General features: G+C 37.1%; 1 protein-coding gene across 1 annotated transcript; it reads left to right on the top strand.

The window, feature by feature from the left end:
- Window positions 1-324: 324 nt before the first annotated feature.
- Window positions 325-19558, top strand: NME5 (NME/NM23 family member 5). Its single transcript, XM_049649254.1, has 6 exons — window positions 325-396; window positions 956-1129; window positions 8568-8773; window positions 9438-9538; window positions 15686-15804; window positions 19323-19558. The coding sequence occupies exons 2-6, from the start codon at window positions 1001-1003 to the stop codon at window positions 19401-19403; spliced, it is 636 nt and encodes a 211-aa protein (XP_049505211.1). The 5' UTR covers window positions 325-396; window positions 956-1000; the 3' UTR covers window positions 19404-19558.
- The last annotated feature ends 135 nt before the right edge of the window (window positions 19559-19693 follow it).

The following is a 19693-nucleotide window of genomic DNA, read 5'->3' as shown; positions in this document are numbered from 1 at the left end:
TGGTTCCTGAGAAACTTTTAACCGAAGACCATGGGGAAGGAAAAAAAAAAAGGTTAGAGAGGGAGGGAGCCAAAACATAAGAGACTCTTAAAAACTGAGAACAAACTTAGGGTTGATGGGGGGTGGGAGGGAGGGGAAGATGGGTGATGGGTATTGAGGGCACCTGTTGGAATGAGCACTGGGTGTTGTATGGAAACCAATTTGACAATAAATTTCGTATTTAAAAAATACTAAAATTAAAAAAAAGAAAGAAAGAAAGGAAACCAGCCAGAGCCTGTGATGCACTCTGCTGGATTGGCCCTCTGCTGGATTGGCCCTGTGCAGCCACCATCCCTGAACTGTGCTTCAGGTCTCCTAGCAACAAGCTACGGTGGCACTAGAGGAGCAGGCACTAGGGTGAGTGCATAGATGAGGTCCTTGCTCAGAATCTGCAGTACACTTTGGAAATGCACTGCAATTTGGCGATCCTGGTTTCTACCCAGGCCAAACCTTACGTGTGGTCTTCCAGGAGGGGTGGGAACGAAGCGGCTTACCTGTCCCTAGAGTAGAGAGTTGCTGCAGAGTGGCCAACAGAGTTTTCACCTGCAAGCCTGAGAGTCTGAGCCAGGCCCAGGCCTTCAGACTGCCCCTTGCCTCTCCCCCTCAAGGAAAGCGCTTAGGAAAACCAAGGGCATGAATTAGACATAGAGGAGAAATGGTGTTTGTTTTAGTTTAGTTTAATCTCTATACCCTACCTGAGGCTCAAACCCACCACCCAGAAATCAAGAGTCTCATGCTCCTGGAACTGAACCAGCCAGGCTCCCTGCCACCTCATAGCATATTATCAAGACACTGCTAATAGAAAAAGACTCCGCAGTTTCTAATTTTATAAGTTAATAAAATCAAGCGCCTAATAACTCTGTTCTTAGTCACAATTACATTAAATTTGGGGTGGGGTTGATGCCTGTCATTGCAGTTGATTCCTGTGGAGAGTCTCCTAAATTTACATCGAAAAGGCAGAATGCAGATATCAATGCCCCCACCTCAGATATATGTAGAAAAAACTCTGGCTATTATCAAACCGGATATTGTTGACAAAGAGGAGGAGATACAAGATATTATTCTCAGATCTGGATTCACCATTGTTCAGGTAACTTCTGGGCATAATGATCTTGTTTTTTTCTTCTCTTTCCTTTTTTCTTTTTTAAATGTTTATGTAAACATGTTAACCTGTTTAGTTGCTAGTATTTAGCTTTAAATTTAACATTTATTTTAAGTATAAAAGTTATATGTGTTTTAAAAAGCTTTTCACACCTCAAAAGGATCTAAAATGAGAATTAAAATTCCTTTTTCCTCCACCTTCCTCTCCCACCCAAGTTTCAGTTTCCAGGGAAAGGCAACTACTTAAAGCTTTCTGTCCTTTCAGAATTTTTCAATGCATTTACAAACATTTCCCTCCATAAGATAGTACAATTCTCTTCCCTTGACAAAGTTGCTTAGGTAGCATTCCATGTTATTACATCTGAATCTCTCATTCTTCCTAACTTCTGTGTAATACTCCCCTGTGTGAGTGAACCACACTTTATTTACTTGTTCCTCAATTGATGGACTGTTGGTATTTTCTTTTTCAATTATTACAGACATTTAAAGTGTTAAGCCTTACACTTATTCTGCAGTTGTTAGAGGTTTGAGAATGTATGTAAAAGGAGTGTTGTTAAAGATTATCATTAAGGGTGCCTGGGTGGCTCAGTCGATTAATGTCCAGCTCTTGATTTCGGCTCAGGTCATGATTTCACAGTTTGTGGGCTCAAGCCCTCCATTGGTCTCCATGCTGACAGTGTGGATCCCAAGATCCTCCCTCTCTCTGCACCTCCCCCACTCATGCTCTCTCTTCCTCTCTCTCTAAAAATAAATAAATAAACTTAAAAAAAAAAGATTATCATCAAATATAATGGGATTTTTAAAAATATTTGTTTTTGAGAGAGGGAGACAGAGAATCACAAGCAGGCTCTGTACACAGCCTGGTGCAAGACTCCATCTCACCAGTGGTGAGATCATAACCTGAGCCAAAATCAAGAGCCAGACACTCAATCAATTGAGTTACCCAGGTGCCCCAGGATATTTTAAGTAATCCTTTCTGTACCATCCCTACTTAAAATTCCAGGATTTTTAAATTTTCTTTTATTTCTACAGTGTCATATTGTCTGTTTTGTCAGTGTTTTATGAAAGAAAAAAGAAAATTTCAGTCCTCAGGAAAGATGAGGAATTTCAGATAAGCTTAGGAGGATACGTAGAGGTTCAGGGTAGGAATGGTACAAGAAAGTATAAGGAAAAAGTGCAGGAATGTATAATAAAATATTTAATATATTTAAAAGACTCAAGTTAAGAACTTTTTAATAAATGTTAGGAAAATTCGGTAACCGTTAAAAAAAAGTTGGATTCAAATATTATACTGTGTATACCAGGGTAAACTCCAAATGGATTTAAGATTTAAATATTTAAAAATTAAGCATAGGGTTGCCTGGGTGACTCAGTTAAGCATCTGACTTCAGCTCACATCATGATCTCTTGCCTCGTGAGCTCTAGCCCTGAGTCAGGCTCTGTGCTGACAGCTAAGAGCCTGGAGCCTGCTTCAGATTCTATGTCTCCCTCTCTCTTTCTCTGCCCCTCCCCTACTCATGCTTTCTCTCTCTCAAAAATAAATAAAAACATTAAAAAAATAAATATTAATATTAAACATATAAACTGTAGAAAAAAAGATGCTTAAGTTTCTTTTTGTTCTTGGAGTAGGACAGCCTTATTTTTATTTATTTATTTATTTTTTTACTGTGGTGTCTTGTCTAGGAGCCATAAAAGAAAAGATTGATACAACTATAAACATAAGAAACTTCTACATAGCTAAGTAAACATTATAAACAAAGTGAAAAGCAAATAACAAACTTGGAAAAAAGATTTGCAATTCATGATAGGCAAAGGGCTAATCTCCTTAATACATAAAGAGTTCCTAGGAAAAGATAAAAATTCAGTTGGAAATGGGCAGAAATGTTGGGGTGCCTGGGTGGCTCAGTCAGTTGAGTGTCTGACTTTGGCTCAAGTCATGATCGCACAGTTTGTGAGTTCAAGCCCTGCTTTAGGTGAGCTCAGGCTCCTCATCGGGCACTGTCAGTGTGCAGCCTGCATAGGATTCTCTCTCACTCTCTCTCTGCCCCTCACTAACTGGTGCTCTCTCTCTCTCAAAAATAAACTTTAAAAGAAAAAAGGATAGATCATGTGGATGATCACAGAAAAAGAAAAACAAATGCATCTTAAACATATGAAAAAATGACCAATCTCTAACAAGGAAAAAGCAAATGAAAACAGCTCTGAAATACCATCTGGCAAAAATATAAAAGTAAATGGCACAACCGCTATAGAAGGGAACCTTGCAGTTATCTATCAATATTACAGATGCATGTACCCTTTGACTCAGCACTTCTAATGCTGGGGATCCCTCCTGTGACCCATGTATTAATATGACATTATATGTATACAAGTTATTTTTTGTGGTATTGTTTATTTTCCAGCAAAAGATTAAAAATAACCTAGCATTAGAAAATTGGTTAAATAGGGGCATCTGGCTGGCTCAGTCTGTAGAGCATGCTACTCTTGATCTCAGGGTTGTGAGTTCGAATCCCAGTTGGATATACAGATTACTTAAAGTATTTAGAGGGGCATCTGGGTGGCTTAGTTGGTTACGTGTCTGACTTCCGCTCATGTCATGATCTCACGGTTCATGGGTTCAAGCCCTGCATCAGGCTCTGTGCTGACAACTTGGAGCCTGGAGCCTTCTTCAGATTCTGTGTCTCCCCTGCTCTCTGCCCCTCCCCCACTCATGCTCTCATTCTCTCTCTCTCTCTCTCTCAAAAAATAAATAAACATTAAAAATTTTTTTCAAAAATGGGAATGCAAGCTGGTGCGGCCACTCTGGAAAACAGTATGGAGTTTCCTCAAAAAACTAAAAATAGAACTACCCTGCGACCCAGCAATTGCACTACTAGGCATTTATCCACAGGATACAGGTGTGCTGTTTCAAAGGGACACATGCTCCCCCTTGTTTATAGCAGCACTATCAACAATAGTCAAAGTATGGAAAGAGCCCAAATGTCCATCGATAGATGAATGGATAAAGAAGATGCGGTATATCTATACACTGGAATATTACTCGGCAATCAAAAAGAGTGAAATCTTGCCATTTACACCTACGTGGATGGAACTGGAGGGTATAATGCTAAGTGAAATTAGAGAAAGACAAAAATCATATGACTTCACTCATATGAGGACTTTAAGAGATAAAACAAATGAACATAAGGGAAGGGAAACAAAAATAATATAAAAACAGGGAGGGGGACAAAACAGAAGAGACTCATAAATATGGAGAACAAACTGAGGGTTATGGGAGGAGTTGTGGGAGGGGGGATGGGCTAAATGGGTAAGGGGCACTAAGGAATCTACTCTTGAAATTGTTGTACTATATGCTAACTAATTTGGATGTAAATTTTAAAAAATGAAAAAAAAAGAAAAAAGTCTTTAGAAAAAGAATTGGTTAAGTAAACTCTGGTGAAACCACCAAATTGAATACAATGCAGCTAATTGTAAAATGAAAAAAGAGGAACCTGTTTCTGTCCTGCTATGGAAAAAATAAGATGCAGAGCAGTGTATAAAAATCTTGTGTGGTAGAAAGAGAAAAAGTAATATGTATTCATGTTTGCCAATATTTGCAAATGAAACACTAGGAGATTAAAAACGGTTACCCAGGGGCGCCTGGGTGGCACAGTCGGTTAAGCGTCCGACTTCAGCCAGGTCACGATCTCGCGGTCTGTGAGTTCGAGCCCCGCGTCAGGCTCTGGGCTGATGGCTCGGAGCCTGGAGCCTGTTTCCGATTCTGTGTCTCCCTCTCTCTCTGCCCCTCCCCCGTTCATGCTCTGTCTCTCTCTGTCCCAAAAATAAAAAAAAATAAAAAAAAATAAAAAAAACGGTTACCCAGGGCAGTGCCTGGGTGATTCAGTCAGTTAAGCATCAGCTCAGAGCCTAGAACCTACTTCAGATTCTTTGTCACCCTCTATCTCTGTGCCTCCCCCACTCATACTCTGTCTCTGTTTCTCTCAAAAGTAAACAAAAAAAATTTTAGTAAAAATAATTAGTGAAAATTTAAGTATGAATTAAATTATGAATGAAAAATTAGTGTGAATGGTAATATTTAACACTTTCCCTAATCAGCAGTAAATTTCATAGCAAAGAAGGCCTTGGTATATTGTATGCTTTGTTTTGTTTGTTTTAATTGTGATAAGATATACACAACATAAAATTTACTATTTTCACCATTTTTAGGTGTACAGTTCAGTACCATTAAGTACATTCCCTTTGTTGTGCAGCCATCACCACTATCCATCTCCAGAATTTTTGTCAACTGAAACTGAGAGTGCTTATTAATCACTCATTCCGTTTACCCCTCTTTTCAGCCTCTGGTAACCACTATTCTGTGTTTTTCTGTCCTCCGACTTTGACTTTTCTAGATGTGTCATGTAAGTAGAGTTGTATAGTATTTATTCTTTGTATTGTATGCTTTTAAAGCAGGCTTTATTGTAGTTGGGAGTCCATTGAACTTGAGGCTTTCTTGTCCCATCTAGGGAAAACCTTCTGAAAAATGATGTATCCTTTCAGTAGGTGGCAGTCTTTCTTCTTTTAGAAACTAATGGTTCCTTTTTTGATATCATTTAATACTACTTCTCTTTGTGAAAATATTTACCCTCACAACCCCAAGACCAAGAGTTGCATGTTTCACCGACCAAGCCAACCAGGTGCCCCGATGTAATTTTAAATCAACCAATATAATTACTGATTCAGTATTAATTTCACTTTATTTTTTGAGAAAGAGGGCGCACAAGTTGGGGATGGACATAGGATCCGGAGTAGGCTCCATGCTGACAGCAGCAAGCTTAATGTGAGGCTTGAACTCACAAACCGTGAGATCATGACCTGAGCCAAAGTCGGATGTTTAACCGACTGAACCACCCAGGTGCCCCCCCCCCCCCAATTTTAGTTTAAAAAAAGCTCTTGGAGTGCCTGGGTGGTTAAGTCGGTTAAGCTTCTGACTCTTGATTTTGGCTTAGGTTATGATCTCTCAGTTCCTGCGTTTGATCCCCACATGGAGCTCTGCCCTGAGTATGCAAAGCCTGGTTGGATTTCTCTCCTCTCTCCCTCTCTCTCTGCCCCTCCCCCACCTCTCTCACAAAATAAATAAACTTAAAAAAATAAAAGGAGCTCTTAATTTTTGTAAGTATGCTGCATTAGGTGGCACACCTGCAGAAGGTGGGTTCCCTTGGTTGTTAAGGGGTGTGTGACAAGGGCTTACATTTTAACAGATCAAATTTTTATTTTTAACTCAACAACAAACCCCCCATACCAATATGCATAAGAATCACAAATACTGACACATCTTTATTTTAAATAAAGAATCAAGGATTATATTAAATCAGGCGGTTTTATAATTTCTCGAGTTTCTTTTTCTTGACTATATGAATTTCAGTATGAGAACAGATCCAAGCACCTGTTTTGTGGTAGCTGATCCTTGGCTGGTGAGAATGTTAAGTTTGTCAGTAGAGCCTGTTTACAGCAATGCTGACCCACCTAGGTAAGCATCTTCCCATTTCTTGCTTTAGGCAGTTTGGCCAAGTTTCTGAAACCTGAGGATACATGATAGTATTAGAAGTTTTAAGAGATCACTTGGTAAATTTCACACTATACTCTTAGGAACATCTAACCAACTTTAGAAAGATAGCTCTCTGCCTTAAATATGGAGATTTGTAGCTTTGACCTAGTGATTTATTCACATTCTGGTCATCTTTATTCTAGCCAGAAGTTTTCCTTAATGAGGGCTTTGAATCCCTCTTTTATATTTTGAGTCTTTTCCTTCATGATCCACCTTTAGTGGAACTGAGAAACAGTAGTATTGGATGATTTTTTTAAAGTTTATTTATTTATTTTTGAGAGAGAGAGAGAGAGAGAGAGCATGAGCAGGGGAGAGGCAGGGAGAAAGAGAGCATTCCAAGCAGACTCCGTGCGGATGCAAGGCTTGAACTCCCAAACCACGAGATCATGACCTGAGCTGAAACTAAGAGTCGGATGCCCAACCCACTGAGCCACCCGTGTGCCCCGTTAGTGGATGATTTTTAAAAAGCATTCAAATAGCTGCTTTTAGAGAAGGATGATCTCCAGTCAGAAGAATGGCTGACTTCTATGATATTTTTACTGATTCATTCATATAGTCTCATTTGTGAAGAAAATAATGTTTATTTGCCCTCAACAATTTATATTCTTTCAAATTGAGACACTTAATACCAACTATTTTTTCTTAACATCACAATCAATCTACATATTTATGGCAGAACCAGAATAAATACACAATTTTCACATTCAAGAGAAAAACTTGTTTATAGCGTCATTATACTGGGTGTTATTTCTAAGTTCCATAATGAGACCAGCTCCCTAAAATAATGTAGGAAAGTTTCACAATAAATAAGAAAATATCACACAAATAGGTAAAAGATGAATTTGGAATGTTCTAAAATCTAATTTTGTTACTTCAATGTATACAAAGTATATATTAACAAAATATTGGTGATAGTAGTCTTTTTACTTTAAGGAGATAAGCTGAATTCATCATTAACAAACCATATATTGAAGGAGACTGCCAAATAGGAATAGTTTTTCTTAGGTTAAATAGCTCTTTTTTATTTAAGTATAATTAATATACAATGTTATATTAGTTTCAGGTGTACAACATACTGATTTGACAATTCTGTACATCCCTCAGAGCTTACCACAGTAAATGTGGTCACCATCTGTCACCATACCAGGTTATTACAATTTTACTGACTCTCTTCCCTATGCTGTACTTTTCATCTCTGTGATTTATTTTGTAACTAGAAGTTCCTACCTCTTAATTCCCTTCATCTGTTTTGCTCATCCCTCCCAACCCCCTGGCAACTACCAGTTTATTCTCTGTATTTAAGAGTCTGTTATTGTTTGTTTATTCGTTTGTTTTATTGGATTCCACATGTAAGTGAAATCATGGTATCTGTCTTTCTCAAACTTGTTTCACTTAGCATAATACCCTTTAGGTCCATCCACGTTGTCATGAATGGCAAGATCTCATTCCTTTCAAGGCTGATTAATATTCCATTATATATATATATTTTTTAAGTGTATATACAATATATATGCAAACATACATACACATCCTTGATCCATATGACATCTTGATCTGGGTCATATGGTAGTTTTATTTTTAATATTTTGATGGACCTCCATACTGTTTTCCAAGTGGTTTTGCCAGTTTACATTCATATCAACAGTGAGCAAGCGTTGGTTAAATAACTTATAGAATTTTATTTATAGCCTACATTTAACTTTCTTCCCTCTCCCTTTCTTCATAATACAAAAATCTCAAATTTGTAATGAGATTAGTATTAATTTCAAGTTACTAATGACAATGAGTTATTATTGAATTGTCATTTTAAATACTTTTGTTGACTTTGTTTTTCTTATAGAGAAGAAAACTACATCTCAGCCCTGAGCACTGTAGTAACTTTTATGTGGAACAGTATGGGAAAATGTTTTTCCCCAATTTGACAGCTTATATGAGTTCTGGACCACTTGTTGCCATGATATTAGCTAGACATAAAGCCATCTCTTACTGGAAAGAACTTTTGGGACCAAGTAATACCTTAGTAGCTAAGGAGACACACCCAGACAGGTAACTTTCCTAGGGGGAAAAAAGGAGTCCAACAAAAACAAAAACAACAACAACAAAAAACTGATTTCATTATAATAGAAGTGTCTTTGCATTTGAAAGTTTTCCTAAATCAACTTTTTGGTATTTTAGTTGGGGTAGGGGGGTCAGTTTTACACTGTAGCTATTTAAATGTCTGTGTTAACACTAAATGCCACAAAAGGCCTCAGGGAATGTTTGATTTATGGTTGATTAGCCTCATTCTTCTCTCATCCTTGAATCAAACCGCCACTGAAGTGGGATTTTTTCATAGGAAAATTGGCATGGCTTTTTAAAATAATATTGGTAATAAAGGGCCATAAAACCAGATTTTCAGCATTATCATTAAAGTTTGGGAACTTGAGGACATTGAATTCTTGCACTTTTGAATATGCATTGCCTTTTCACTTCTCACAAAACACCACCTCTTAACCCAGAGAACTCCTATTTTCCCAGTGTATCTCTCCTGCAGATTTAAATATATTTGACCCTCATCTAGATAGATTTAGGCTTAAAATCAAAATAGATTAAAACTTACATATATGTGAGAAGTGGCAATGCTTCTGTAAATTTCCTGAGCAGAATGCATATGTAAAGAGTAGGGAAAGGATATCACATTGGATGGTTATCATCTCTAACTTGCTTTTAGTCTAAGGGCAATTTATGGCACAGATGACCTAAGGAATGCACTTCATGGGAGTAATGACTTTGCTGCAGCAGAAAGAGAAATTCGATTCATGTTTCCTGAAGGTGAGTTATCGATGAGTATTGCATGTTCCTATTGTTTGCTTTTTCTTTTATTTGGGTGATATAGCTGGAAAGAAAAATAGCAGGGGTTTTCTCCAATATATTTTGTCATATTTTCAAGTTATAGTTACTTAAAAATCTGAAGCCAAAAATGGAAAAGTCACTATTTCCCTCATAACTAAATTGTGCCCTCTAGGGAATCTTTTGAGAAGGGTTTGCTTTTTTTATCTTTTCTCTTAGACTAGCCCTATTTAGGGTTTTTCTTCTCCTTTGTTGCAATTCCGTAAGTTATCCCTAATGAGTCAGTAAAGTTTGTTACACATGAAAAAAAGAATCTCCCTTGGAAATTAGGATAGATGTAACATTTTCTCTACTGGTTGCCTAATGAATACTCGTGCAGTTGTGAAATTAATAGTTCTCAGGCTCATTTTTTTTTTTTTTTCCATCCTGTTATGGACATTGTAAACCTTTTAGAAATGGGCATAATAAAGAACAGCATTGAGGTTTTTAGTTTATTTCAGTAATATTTTTAGATCAGGAAGAAAATTTGCGTGCTCGCTCTCTCTCTCTCTCTCTCTCTCAAAATAAATAAACATCTTTTTTTTAATGTAAAGCATTTGAGTGCCTGAGTAGCTCAGTCAATTGAGCATCCCACTTCAGGTCAGGTCATGATCTCACGGTTGGTGTCTTCGAGCCCCTGGCCCCTGCATTGGGCTCTCTGCTGTCAGTGAAGAGCCCACTTCAGATCCTCTGTTTCCCATTCTCTCTGACCCTCCCCTGCTTGTGTGAGCTCTCTCTTTCTCAAAAATAAATAAACATTTAAAAAACTTACAGCATTGAGAAGCATAGAATATTTTTTGGCCTATTTTTTTTTTTTTAAGTCATTTAGACTTATTCCTCAGTATTTTCTATGGAGGATTTATTCAAAGAAAACTGAAAACTCTCTTGGAACTTTAAAAGTCTTGATTCTTAAACAAAACCTGGTGTGTTTTTTTGTTTGTTTTGTTTTGTTTTGTTTTACTTTTTTATTTTTAAGCAATCTCTACGCCCAATACGGGGCCCAACTGAGCCAGCCAGACACCCCACAACACCTGTTTATAGATATTTGTACCCAAAAGGATTTGTATATATTTTACTCTTACTAATTTCTGTCACATAACCTTTCCATTAGGGTATCTTTTTGAAATTGTTTATTGTAGAAAACTCCAAACATAACCAACAGTAGACAGAATAGTATAATAAACCCTTAATGAAACTATCACCCAATTTAAATAATTTTGGTCAGTCTTATTTCATCTATAACCTCTGCTTCTACTTCTCAATCTTCTATATTGTTTTGAATTATATCTCAAACATGAAATGTCTTTTTTTCAAATTTTTAAAAATGTTTATTTATTTTTGAGGAGAGAGACAGAGACACAGAGTAAGAGCAATCAGGGGAGAGGCAGAGAGAAAGGGAGACACAGAATCTGAAACAGGCTCCAGGCTCTGAGCTGTCAGCACAGACCCCAATATGGGTCTCGATTTCAAGAACCGCGAGATCATGACCTGAGCTGAAGTCAGACACTGAACTGACTGAGCCACCCACACCCCGCCCCCCTTTATTTTTTTAAGTAGGTTTCATGTCCATTGTGGGGCTTAAACTCACGACCCTGAGGTCAAGAGTCACATGTTCTGATGATTGAGCCAACTGGTGCCCCCATGAAATGTCTTTTTAATGTGATAGTACTTAGATTTAGTCTAGGTACTAACGAATTAGAATTTTCTTCTGGCTCCAGACATCTAACCTCTCTGTGAGTCTTTCTTTTCTCATCAGTCAAATGCAAATAGATTAGTACCTTCCTACCTAATAGGGATATTGTTAGGGTTAAATGTATACATATATATAAAATTCTTATAATGTTTTGTGCTTCTGTGCTCAAATATTAACTCCTATTATTGTTTTGTTTTTTCTAGTCCTTTTTTTGAAAGCTCTTCTTACTCATAGGATTATATTCCTCAATTGTTATTTTAGATTGCTTTTGATTTTACCATTAATTAGGCCTCTAGACATGAGTTTATGAGATAAAGTCAGACATTTGAGAAGCAGCTGTTGCAGGATAAATATAAAGATTAATTACCTACCGTGTTTCAGATCTTTTGCTGTGAGAATGTGAAGCTCTCTGGAGTAAATTCTCAATTAGGGATATGAGCTCCCTCTTGCTTACCAGTCACTCAAGAACTATGTGCAGGGGGATGCCTAGGTGACTCAGTCAGTTAAGCATCTGGCTCTTGGTTTGGGCTCAGGTCGTGATATTGTGGTTTGTGGGTTTGGGTCTCACATTGGGCTCTGCACCACAGTGTGGAGCCTGCTTGGGGTTCTCTCTCTCTCCCTCTCTTTCTGCTCCTCCCCTGCTTACATGCTCTCTCAAGATAAATAAAATAAACATTAAAAAAAATGAAAAGAACTATGTGCAAAACTCAGTATGATGAGTCACTCAAGCAAGTTATAAAGATATTCAAAGACATGTTCCTAACCTTTGAAAAATATAGTTTGCTTCCCTTGATTTGAGACGGCTAACTCAAAGTTTTGTTACATTCCATTGCTTCAACAAATTTATTGTATTACCTACTATGTGCCAGAAATACAAAGATGAATATGTCCCTGCTCTCAAAATGATCACATATTAAAAATCTATAAAAATAAATATGCAATGCAGTGTATAAACTATAAATATTATTAGAAAGCTTCAAAAAGTTCAATGAAGGTTCATCTCTGTAAGAAACATGAAAAGATTCTTTATTTTCACATTAATCCATCCGGCCCTAGTTGCTAGAGAGAAATAATAAATGGTCAGCAAAAATAGATGAGGTAGGAACAATCCAAAACTAAAGTTAAGGAAATAATTTCATTCACAATAGCATCAAAAATAATAAAATACTATTTCACTCATAGGTGGGATTTACAAAACAAAATGAACAAAGAAAAAAAGAGACCAAAAAAATTAGACTCTTAAAAATAGAGAACAACACCAAAAAAAAAAGAAGAAACTGATGGTTACCAGAGGGTAGCTGGGTGGGGTGTTGGGTGAAATAGGTGGTGGGGATTAAGAGTACACTTCTTTTGATGAACACTGAGTAGTATATAGAATTGTTGAATCACTATATTGTACACCTGAAACTAATATAATACACTGTATATTAATTATACTGGAATTAAATAAATAATAAAATACTTAGGAATAAGCTTAACAAAAGAAGTACAATTCTTGTACAATGAAAAGCACAAAACATTACTGAAAGAAATCAAAGACTATCTAAGATGAATAGACCTCACACGTTGATGTATCAGAAGAGTCAATGTTGTCAAGATGGCATTTCTCTCCAAATTGATCAATTAATGCAATCCCTGTCAAAATCCATGCATTCTTTTATGTAGAAGTTGATAAGCTGACTTTAAAATGTATATGTAATTGTGGGCACCTGGGTGGCTCAGTCGGTTGAGTGTCTGACCTTGGCTCAGATCATGATCTCACAATCTTTGAGTTTGAGTCCCGCATCGGGTTCTGTGCTGACAGCTCAGAGCCTGGAGCCTGCTTTGGATTCTGTGTCCCCCTCTCTCTCTGCCCCTCCCCCACTCATGCTCTCTCTCTGTCTCAGAAATAAATAAACATTAAAAAATGTATATGTAATTGCAAAAGATCTAGACAAGCTAAAACAATTTTCAAAAAGAACAAAGTTTGATAACTTCCACTAACCTGATTTCAAAACTTACTATGAGGGTGGCTCAGTCAAATTAGGCGTTGGACTCTTGATTTTGGCTCAGGTCTTGATCTCACAGTTCAGGGGTTCCAACTCCACATTGGGCTCTGCGTTGTCAGTGCAGAAATTTTTGGGATTCACTCTCCTTCTCTCTCTGCCTGTCCCCTGTTCTCTCTCTCTCTCAAAATAAATAAATAAACTTAAAAAAAAAACAAAACTTACTATGAGACCACAGTAACTAAGACAGTATTGTATGAGTCATATTAATCAATGAAACAGAATTAAGAATCTAGGAATAAATACTTACATAAATACGTTTATGGTCGATTGACTTTCAACAAAAGTGCCTAGACAATTTGACAGGGAAAAGATAGTCTTTTTCAACAAATGATGATAAGATAACTGAATATCCTCATGCCAAAAAAGAGAAAGAACTCAGATCCTCTTTTCTTACCAATTAGAAAACTTAACAACAATGGATCATAGACCTAAGCATAAGGGCTAAAAATATCTAGAAGAAAACATGGAAAATCTTCATGACCTTGAGTTGGACAAAGGATTTTTGCGTATGACCTCAAAACATGATCCATAAAAGACAATACTGATAAATTAGACTACATCAAAATTAAAAGCTTTTATGTTTCAAAAGCCATCATTAAAAGTATTGGGAAGATTAGCCACAGAGTGTGATAAGAAATATTTGCAAATCTTATGAAATAAAAGACTTGTATCTAGAATTTATGAAGAACTCTTACAATTCAGTAAAAAGAAGGCAGGCAATTAAAAATCAGGCAGAGGCACCTGACTGGCTTAGTCAGTAGAGCATGTGACTCTTGACCTCAGCATTGTGAGTTCAAGCCCCACATTGGGTGTGGAGAGTACTTAAAAATAAAACCTTTCAGGGGCGCCTGGGTGGCTCAGGCAGTTGAGCATCCAACTATTGATTTCAGTTCAGGGTCATGAGGTCCAGCCCCACATCAGGCTCTGTGCTGAACCTGGAGCCTGCTTGAGGTTCTCTCTTCCCCACTGCTCCACTCCCCTAAATGTGCATGCTCTTGCTCTCTCTAAAATAAACAAATAAATAATAAAACCTTAAAAATTAAAAAAAAAACACGTAAAAGATTTGAATAAACATTTCACAAAAGATATATGATTGGCTGATAAGCACATGAAAAAGTGTTAAAACATAATTAATCACTGGGGAGGGGGACCTGGGTGACTCATTCACTCCAGCTCTTGATTTTGGCTCTGGTCATAATCTCATAATCTCACGGTGTGTGAGTTCAAGCCCCATGTCAGGCTCTACACTGACAGTGAGGAGTCTGCTTGGGATTCTCTGTCTCCCTCTCTCTCTGCCTCTCCCCTATGCACACACATATGCTCTTGTAACCTCCCACCCCACTTCAAAAATAAACTTAAATATTTATGTAACTAAAAATTATTACAACAATCAGTACAAAAAAGAGTGCTATAATGAGACTAATAGGAAAGGAACTTTTTATTCCAATCCTTTGTGATGTTTTCTAGCTTTACCTGCCATCCTGGCAAAGGACTCTCCTGTTGTTAGTTGTATCTCTCATTGAGATTGAGCCCATATACTAGTCACACAGAAATCTGTCTTCCCACCCTCTTTTTCCTTGGGCCAGTAACGATTTAGATCTGAACATGTGAGACCAGTAGCTTTGCATCCCCATCTTTATTGAAAGTTGCACATTAATGGAGGTCATCCTCAAAAGACTTAAGACTGTAAACTACATTCTTCCTTGTATAAATATATTCTTTGGTACTACGAGTCTGATTGACCTACATAGTGTTCAAACAAAGCTAAAAAGACTAAAACTTTCCTATATGTTATATAATTTATTTAAAAACTTGAAAAATAAGCAGGAATGTTAATATATATTACATAGACACAAATAGATTTTATGTGTATATTCAGTAGTCTATAAATGAACAAGAAATACATGTACAACGTTATATCTATACCACTTTGTAAAGTGCCTGCCATTTTCTTGGCAGCAATTAATTGTTGGAATTAATTAATCTCCTAGATTTTACATGATATTCATATTTTTCTTTTTCATGACATTGTCCATTGTGATATTTACTATAAAAAATATGGAAATGGAAATGCAGGCAAGGATATAGTAGAAAACATAATCAGAACTTTATACATGATCACTGCTAGCATTTTGATATGTTTCTTGCCTGTCTTATATAGTCTTATTATTTCTCTGTGTGTGCTTGTGTGTTTTTGAACAAACTATGTATGCTATATTCTAGTTTTGTTTCCTTTTTTTAAAAAAAAACTTTGTAAGTATCATGCCACTAAAATTTCTTCGTTTGTAATGATTATATAATATTTCATCATTTGTATTATTTTTAATGGGAATACATTTGTGTTTACAGTGATTATTGAGCCTATTCCAGTTGGACAAGCTGCTAAGGACTATTTAAATTTATATGTAACACCAACTCTGCTTAAAGGACTCACAGCCCTTTGTAAGGAGAAACCAGCAGATCCTTTTGTAAGAAATGTTTTTATTCACTCTAAAGAAATTGTCTATAGTTTTCATATTTTAAACATTAAATTTTTTGAAACAGTGAATGAGCATTTTAAGAACTATCTCTTATACATTTTAGATACTCCCTTATGTATAACTTTGGATTACTTATTCTCTTACTGTGTTTTACTTCTTAAAAAATATTGTTTTTAGGGGCGCCTAGGTGGCTCAGTCGGTTATGCATCCGACTTCTGCTCAGGTCATGATCTCTCAGTTCATGGGTTCAAGCCCTGCATCAGGCTCTCTGCTGACAGCTGGGAACCTGTAGCCTGCTTTCGATCCTGTGTCTCCCTCTTTCTCTGCTCCTCCCCCACTCTTGCTTGCACTCTCTCTCTCTCTCAAAAAATAAATAAATAAACATTAAAAAATTTAAAGAATAAATAAACATTAAAAAATTTAAAAAATGGGGCACCTGGGTGGCTCAGTCGGTTGAGCAACTGACTTCAGCTCAGGTCATGATCTCACGGTTTGTGAGTTCGAGCCCCGCATTGGGCTCTGTGCTGACAGCTCAGAGCCTGGAGCCTGCTTCTGATTCTGTGTCTCCCTCTCTCTCTGCTGCTCCCCCACTCATGCTCTGCCTCTCTGTATCTCAGAAATAAATAAACATTAAAAAAAATAATACAAAAATTTTTAAAAAATTGTTCCAACAAAACAAAGAAAAAACATTGTTTCTAAATACATTTTCAATACTGCATCCTTTAATTGCAGAGCATTGTTTTTGTGTATGATTTATATAATCAAATGATAAAATTAGATATATATTTAAATACATTCAAAATTATTTTTTAAATTATTTTTTTAAAAGTAGGCTTCATGCCCAGCAGGGAGCCCAACGCGGGACTTGAACTCATGACCCTGAGATTGATACCTGAGCTGAGATCAAGAGTCCCATGCTTAACCAACTGAGCCACCCAAATGTCTCTCAACATTTTTATTTTTAATGATATCTAACTTTTTTTCATAGAAAACTTGTTTTTAATGTTTATTTATTTATTTTGAAAGAGAGACAGAGCTAGTGGGGGGAAGTAGAGAGGGAGAGAGAATCCCAAGCAGGCTCTGTGCTGTCAGCATGGAGCCTGACCCAGGGCTTGATCAAACCCATAAATTTTAAGATCATAACCTGAGCTGAAACTAAGAGTCAGACCAACTGAGCCACCCAGGCACCCTTAGAAAATTTATATTTGTTCACATCCCTAGATACTTCATTACTGCTCAGTCAGGTGAAAGAACGGTTGGATAGGAGGAACTAGGGTGCTTGTCAAGGGCCAAATGTCTTCCTGGTTCCTTCTTTTACAGGTACTCTCACTCATATGAAGACTCAGAGATAATGAGGAAAGATTATTTTATTGTGTTTATTTATTTTTAATTTTTTTTTAATGTTTATTTTATTTTTGAGACAGAGACAGAGCATGAGCAGGGAAGGGGCAGAGAGAAAGGAAGACACAGGATGTGAAGCAGGCTCCAGGCTCTGAGCTGTCAGCACAGAGCCCGACGCGGGGCTTGAACTCACAGACTATAAAATCATGACCTGAGCCGAAGTCGGACGCTTAACCGACTGAGCCACCCAGGCACCCCTGTGTTTATTTTTTTAAAGTAAGCTCTGTGCCCAACGTGGGGCTTGAACTCACAACCCCAAGATCAAGAGTGGCATGATCTTACCAATGAGCCCTCCAGGCAACTCAGGAAAGGTTATTTAAAAAATATTTTGGGGAGCACCTGGGTGCCTCAGTCCATTGGGAGTCTGACTTCAGCTTAAGTCATGATCTCACAGCTTGTGAGTTCGAGTCCCGCATCAGGCTCTGTGCTGACAACTCAGAGCCTGGAGCCTGCTTCAGATTCTGTGTCTCCCTCTCTCTCTGCCCCTCCCCTGCTCATGCTCTGTCTCTCTGTGTCTCAAAAATAAATAAAAACATTTTTAAAAATTAAAAAAAAATTTTTAATGTATATTTTATTTTTGAGAGTGAGAGACAGAGTATGAGTGGGGGAGGGGCAGAGGGAGACAGAGACAGAATCCAAAGCAGGCTCCTGGTTCTGTGTTGACACGGGGCTCAAACTCATGGAGTGCAAGATCATGACCTGAGCCAAAGTCAGACACTTAACTGACTGAGCCACCCAGGTGCCCCTGGGAAGGTTATTTCAATACCAGCCCTGATAAAATAGTTATCTCTAGCCTCTGTTACCATTCTCAAAGGGAATCCCCTTTGGAAGACAAAGATTTAATTTCTCCTACTAATTTTGCCACTTTTACCAAAAACAAACGATATTTCTTTTTTTATTATATTTTATTTACTTATTTTAAGTAATCTCTACATCCAACGTAGGGCTTGAACTTACGACCCTTGAGATCAAGAGTCACACACTCTATCGCCAGCCAGATGCCCCTAGGCAGGACTTTTTACTTTTTTTAAATGTTTACTTATTTTAAGAGAGAGAGTGTATGCACATGTGCACAGAAGAGGGGCAGAGAAAGAAGGACAGAGAGAATCCCAAGCAGGATTCGTGCTGGCAGCGCAGAGACTGATGGGGGTCTATCCCATGAACTGTGAGATCATGACCTGAGCCAAAATTAAGAGTCCAACACTCAAACCACCTGAGCCACCTAGGCACCCCTAGGTTATTTCTTTAATAATTCCTTTTCATTGTGACAATAACATCTGTTTATTTAGTAAGAAACCTGAAACTACTGAACAATGTAAAGAAAAGAAAAAGATACCTCTGGTTCCATGTACTAAACATGGTCTTTGAAGTCATCTTGTCTGGATTCAATAATGACCAAATCCAAATTCATGTATTAGTTGTAGTAACTTTCTTGTGGATTCTTTGGGATTTTCTATATATAGGATTATGTCATCTGTAAAAGGAAATAGTTTTACTTCTTTGCCAGTTTGGATCTCTACTTGATAATCTTGCATAATATAAAACTTAGTGTTTTAATTTTTTAATAGTCATTTTCTCATTCTTAGAGTGATTTTGAAAGCTAGGTTTTAAATTGATATAGTACTAGGTTTTAAATTGATAGAGGCACCTGGGTGCCTCATTGGCTTAAGCATCTGGCTCTTGGTTTCAGCTCAGGTCATGATCTCACGGTTCATGAGTTTCAGCCCTATGTAGGGCTCTGTGCTGACAGTGCAGAGCCTGCTTGGGATTCTCTCTCTCCCTCTCTCTCTGCCCCTTTCCCCATTCACATGTGCACATGGTTATTCTCTCTCTCTCTCAAAATAAATAAATAAACTTAGCAAAAGAGCATCTGACTCTTGATCTCTGCTCAGGTCTTGATCTCATGGTTGTGAGTTGGAACCCCATGTTGGACTCTGCGCTGGGCGTGAAGCCTACTTAACAACAAATAAATTGCTATAGTACATATTTATACTATTTGTAGTGTATGTTTATATAGTATATTTATACTATTTGTAGTATTTGTTATTTATAGTATTTATAATTAAATGTTTATTAACTTAAGAGTTTTTTTCTTTTTTCCATAGATTTGGCTAGCTGATTGGCTGCTGAAAAATAATCCCAACAAACCAAAGCTTTGTCACAATCCAACTGCAGAAGAACTTTAGTAAAATAAAGTTCCTCAAAGGACAAATCACTATCTTAATGTAAAAGACATGCTTCTACTATAAAAGAAACAAACCTTCCTAAGGGTTTAAGTAACTGCATGTGAAATAAATTGTCTTTATAAGTTTTAAAAGAATGTGTTTTGTGCATAAGATAACATTATCTAAGGTAAAATACAGGTTTAGGGTATGGTTTTTGTTTTCTAATAGGAAAATTGATTTTATCTAGAAGTATTTGGAATGTTAATGAAACAATTCTAAGTGTTTTGCAATTGCAGACTGGTACTCTGTTA

This window comes from Panthera uncia, assembly GCF_023721935.1.
Source record: "Panthera uncia isolate 11264 chromosome A1 unlocalized genomic scaffold, Puncia_PCG_1.0 HiC_scaffold_17, whole genome shotgun sequence".
Classification (NCBI taxonomy): Eukaryota; Metazoa; Chordata; class Mammalia; order Carnivora; family Felidae; genus Panthera; species Panthera uncia.
Note: the sequence above shows the minus strand (reverse complement) of the source record. Positions and strands in the feature narration are given on the sequence as shown.

Excerpts from the sequence above, each read along its gene's own strand:
- NME5 (XM_049649254.1), top strand. The coding sequence starts at position 1,001 with ATGCAGATATCAATGCCCCCACCTCAGATATATGTAGAAAAAACTCTG. Across the intron at positions 1,130-8,567 it reads CTGGATTCACCATTGTTCAG|AGAAGAAAACTACATCTCAG; the intron begins GTAACTTCTGGG and ends TTTTTCTTATAG. Across the intron at positions 9,539-15,685 it reads TCGATTCATGTTTCCTGAAG|TGATTATTGAGCCTATTCCA; the intron begins GTGAGTTATCGA and ends TTGTGTTTACAG.